Raw genomic sequence first — 4,146 nt, 5'->3', positions numbered from 1 at the left:
AATCATTATAATATACAACCAGGAAAAATTGTCTTTTTTCCCCCTGAATTATCGCAGATGTAGAGTTTTGCCCCCTAAACTTTTTTGGTTGGCTGAAATACCCCCCGAATTACTGTACATGTTGAAAAACAGTCATTCCGTTTATAATTTAACAGATTACAAATTTGGTGTTTTTAAAAAGGGCATAAGTGTATAAAATTATGACAAAAGGACGTTTTTGTAAAAGTATTATAAGTAATTTTTTCACAAAAAAAAAAGAACATAACCATTTTGGGTGGACTGGGAAACGTGAGCCCTCATTCTTCATCTTCAAATCTCAATATTATTTTTATTTTCAATTGATTAAAGGGAAAAAAATTGGGTAATCTGAGATAGTTTTTTTTTTGGTGTATTTTCCTTCAAGAAAAATTTGAAGACCATGGCTGGTGGTGAAGCATCTTCTCACAGTAAGTTTTCAAAATTTGTTTTTGATTTGTTATTTTGTTTAATGTTCTAGGATTTGTTAGTTATGTGAAAAGTGGGTAAGTATTAGTTTGGTGAGTTGTAGTAAATATGATTTGAAGAGAATATATATATATTTATGAATATATACACATACATATATTTATAAACGTGAATAGATGGGTAAGTAAGTTTGGTTGGTTGTAGTAATTATGACTTTGAAGAGAATATTTTCTTTTTCAATGAATGTGAATATATTCTTCTCTTTTTTGTGAATAGTTGGTTTGTTTTGTTGTTTGATAAAGTTTCAAAAAATGGTCAGGGGGTTGTAAGTGCATTTTTGTCATTTTGGGTTAGTGACATAGATTATATTCTTCTAGGCCAGAGAAATTTGGAAAATATGTTTGTGGGGTCTGATTTAGTTGTTGGATAGTGTGTGTGTGTGTGTCTTATTGTGTGGTTGTTGACCCATTGAATATATATTAAAGAACTGAGAAAGTATATCATAGGTATTTGAGACCATACTTTTCTCATTCTTTGGTTTTTTTTTTCTTTCTGTATAGATCTTCACTCCTCTACGCCTATTGTGGGTGAGGGTGTTCATGGGAGGAGAGTAGACTTAGAAGGTGATAGTTCTAGTGAAAGTGATCCCAACAATGAATATCAAGGTGATCCTGAGTATGAACAAAGTGATGATGAATTGGTTGTTGAAGACAATGCAGAAATACATCTAAAAGGACTAGGGAAAAGGGTAGTAGAGATTGATGTAGAAGATGTGCCATTGGATAACTCTGACAAAGAGTATACACGAGAGGATAGTTCTGATGATGGGGATGTTTCAAATGAAGATGAACTCAGCAAGTTACACAAACCTAAAAGGCAATAAAAAAAAAGAAAGCTACCTGATTTGCTTGAGTTTGATGTTGATGCTGAAATGGAGAGACCGTTACTAAAGCTTGGCTTAGTATTTTCTTCTGGAAAACTATTCAAACAAGCAGTCAGGGAATATGCTATACAGAATGGAAGAGACATATGGTTCAAAAAGAATGATTCTCATAGGGTTTGAGCACAATGTAGAGGTGTTGAATGTCCTTGGGTGTGTTTTGCCTCAAAGATTGATGATAGTTCAACATTTGTCATCAAAACTTATGTTGGTGAGCATAGATGCTCTAGGAAGCCCCATAATAGATTTGCTACTTCAAAATGGTTAAATAAGAAGTACTTAAATGAATTCAAGAGCAATGATAAATGGAGTATTTCTTCATTTATGGAAAAAGTGAGCAAAGACCATGTCATTGAAATTTCCAAAGATAAGGCCTATAAAGCTCGAAAACTTGCAACAAAATCTATTGAAGGCACTTATGAAGGGCAGTATGCTGCTCTATGGGACTATGCTGAGGAGATTAAGTACACAAATAAGGGTTCCACAGTTGAGTTTTTAACTGAATCAGGAGACAATGGGAGGCCACATTTTAAGCGAATGTACATTTGCTTTTCTGGTTTAAAAGAAGGATTCAGTGCTGGATGTAGGCCAGTAATTGGGTTAGATGGCTGTCATATTAAAGGACCGCATCCTGGACAACTATTGACTGCTATTGGGATCGATGCAAACAATGGCATGTATCCTGTTGCATATGCTGTGGTAGAGATTGAAAGTAAAGATTCTTGGAGTTGGTTTTTAAATTGTTTGAGGGATGACTTAAAAATTGAGAACTCCAACTATTGGACATTCATCTCGGAAAAGCAAAAAGGCTTGAAACAATCATTAAAAGATCTATGGGAGGAAGGTGTACCTGAGGCAGAGCATAGGCATTGTGCAAGGCATTTGGAGAAGAATTTTATCAAAGTTTACAAAGATAAAAAGCTCAAGGAGCTCTTATGGAAGGCTGCAAGAGAGGTTAGTGTTCGTAGGTTTGAAGGTGTGATGGAAGAGATTAAGAAAATTGACGAGTCTGCTTTTGATTGGTTAATGGAAGCAGGGCCCCAACATTGGAGCAGATCACACTTTAGGACTCATCCAAAGTGTGACATTTTGTTGAATAACTTGTGTGAGACATTTAATGGGACAAGGGCAATATTGGCTGCAAGAGATAGACCAATATTATCCATGCTAGAAAGAATTAGAATGTATTTACTACAGAGGCTTACCAAGAATAGGCATGCAGTATTGATGTGGAACTCTAGCATTGCTCCAAGGATGCAAGACATTATTGAGAAGAACAAGGATATAGCTAGAAGCCATCTCCCTATCAAGTCTTCGGATTTCATCTACCAAATTACCACTATGTATGGTAGCTTGTACTATGTTGGCTTGAAGCAAATGAAATGTAGTTGTAGAAAATGGGAACTCACTGGCATTCCATGTAGTCATGCAGTGGCTGCAATCTGGCAAAGAAGGGAAGATCCAGAAACTTATGTAAGTAAATGGTACACGAAGGAGTATTATTTGAAAGCCTATTCACAACAGATATTCCCAATTAGGAATCAAGATGAGTGGCCAATAACTGGTAACGTTGGATTGATCAAGCCTATATCCAAGATTCAACCGGGTAGACCAAAGAGAAGTAGAAAATTAGAGCTTGATGAAATGTTTCCTCGAACAGGAAGTAAAATGAAGAGGAGGTACATCACAATCAAATGTTCAGGATGTGGTGTAACAAGTCATAATTTTAGAACGTGTGCTAGAAATAAAGAGAAAAATTCAGTAAGTTTTTCATTTTATAAACTGAAAGTACTTGAGAATATTTTATATAAATATAAATCTTAGCCATTATTATAACTTAATTTGCAGGACATCAATCCTGATGTTGCTCAGCATACTTCTACTGATTCAACCATACCATTTACAAACACCAACCAGGTTTGTATTATGGTTTCTAACATATATTTTGTTCCTCTCTTTTTATTTAAATAGATATATGTGTGTGTATATATATACGTGTGTGTATGTGAAATTGATTTTGATGTAGTGCCTGAATATTTCCTACTTAACCATTTATATGTCTATTTTTATCAACAGATTTAGCAAAGAAAAGCAGGAGGATTGCATCCCAAACTGACAGATTTTAGCATTATGATTGTCTTTTAGAACTCCTTTTGTAACATTTATCCTTTTGCTTGGATGGTTGTAACTTTTATAAATTATTTTGAAGCAGGATATTTTAACATATTTAGTGCTTGGATATATAGGCTAGCAGGTATAGAATGACTGGTATAAATTTTTTACTCATATGCAAGCTATATGTTCAAGATTTTTGGAACTTTTTCATAGTATAATTTTGGATATCAATGTTAATTGGAAGTAATTTCTTGTTGGTTTCTGTTTACCTACAACAATCAAGATATGTTTAGCATATAATTAACAAGATATTCTTCTCTTCTTGCTAATGCTGCAAACTATATTAACTCATGGCTGCTAATATTGTTGAGCTTTGAATTGATGCAGCCAAAAATTGATCATTGCATGACAAGAGAACCAAGTGTAGCTTGAGCTTGTGAAATTACAGTATCCTCCTAAAAATATTCCCATACTTGCAATGATATAATTAATGTTGACAATGATATAATCAAAATCAGTTTGTTACAGTAAATAGAAACTGTAAAGCACCTCTTCTTTAAACAAGTTTTTAGTTTGTGCAAGCTATAAGTTCAAGACATTATTGGTATACCATTTTAAAATCAGCTTGTACTAATCTAGTTACAAGT

At 33.9% G+C, this 4,146-nt stretch overlaps 1 protein-coding gene across 1 annotated transcript; it reads left to right on the top strand.

The window, feature by feature from the left end:
* Positions 1–418: 418 nt before the first annotated feature.
* LOC133834717 (uncharacterized) lies at positions 419–3,466 on the top strand. The gene is made up of 5 exons (XM_062264426.1): positions 419–446; positions 1,005–1,320; positions 1,606–3,145; positions 3,233–3,301; positions 3,461–3,466. Exons 1-5 carry the CDS (start codon positions 419–421, stop codon positions 3,464–3,466), a joined length of 1,959 nt encoding a protein of 652 aa, XP_062120410.1.
* The last annotated feature ends 680 nt before the right edge of the window (positions 3,467–4,146 follow it).

The sequence above is a fragment of the Humulus lupulus genome, chromosome 1 (assembly GCF_963169125.1).
Source record: "Humulus lupulus chromosome 1, drHumLupu1.1, whole genome shotgun sequence".
In the NCBI taxonomy this organism is placed as follows: Eukaryota; Viridiplantae; Streptophyta; class Magnoliopsida; order Rosales; family Cannabaceae; genus Humulus; species Humulus lupulus.
Note: the sequence above shows the minus strand (reverse complement) of the source record. Positions and strands in the feature narration are given on the sequence as shown.

Bases quoted from the DNA above. Each gene is read 5' to 3' on its own strand.
- LOC133834717 (XM_062264426.1), top strand. From the start codon at position 419: ATGGCTGGTGGTGAAGCATCTTCTCACA. The intron at 447-1,004 runs GTAAGTTTTCAA...CTTTCTGTATAG, and splicing joins TGGTGAAGCATCTTCTCACA to ATCTTCACTCCTCTACGCCT. The intron at 1,321-1,605 runs GCAATAAAAAAA...TGGTGAGCATAG, and splicing joins AAGTTACACAAACCTAAAAG to ATGCTCTAGGAAGCCCCATA.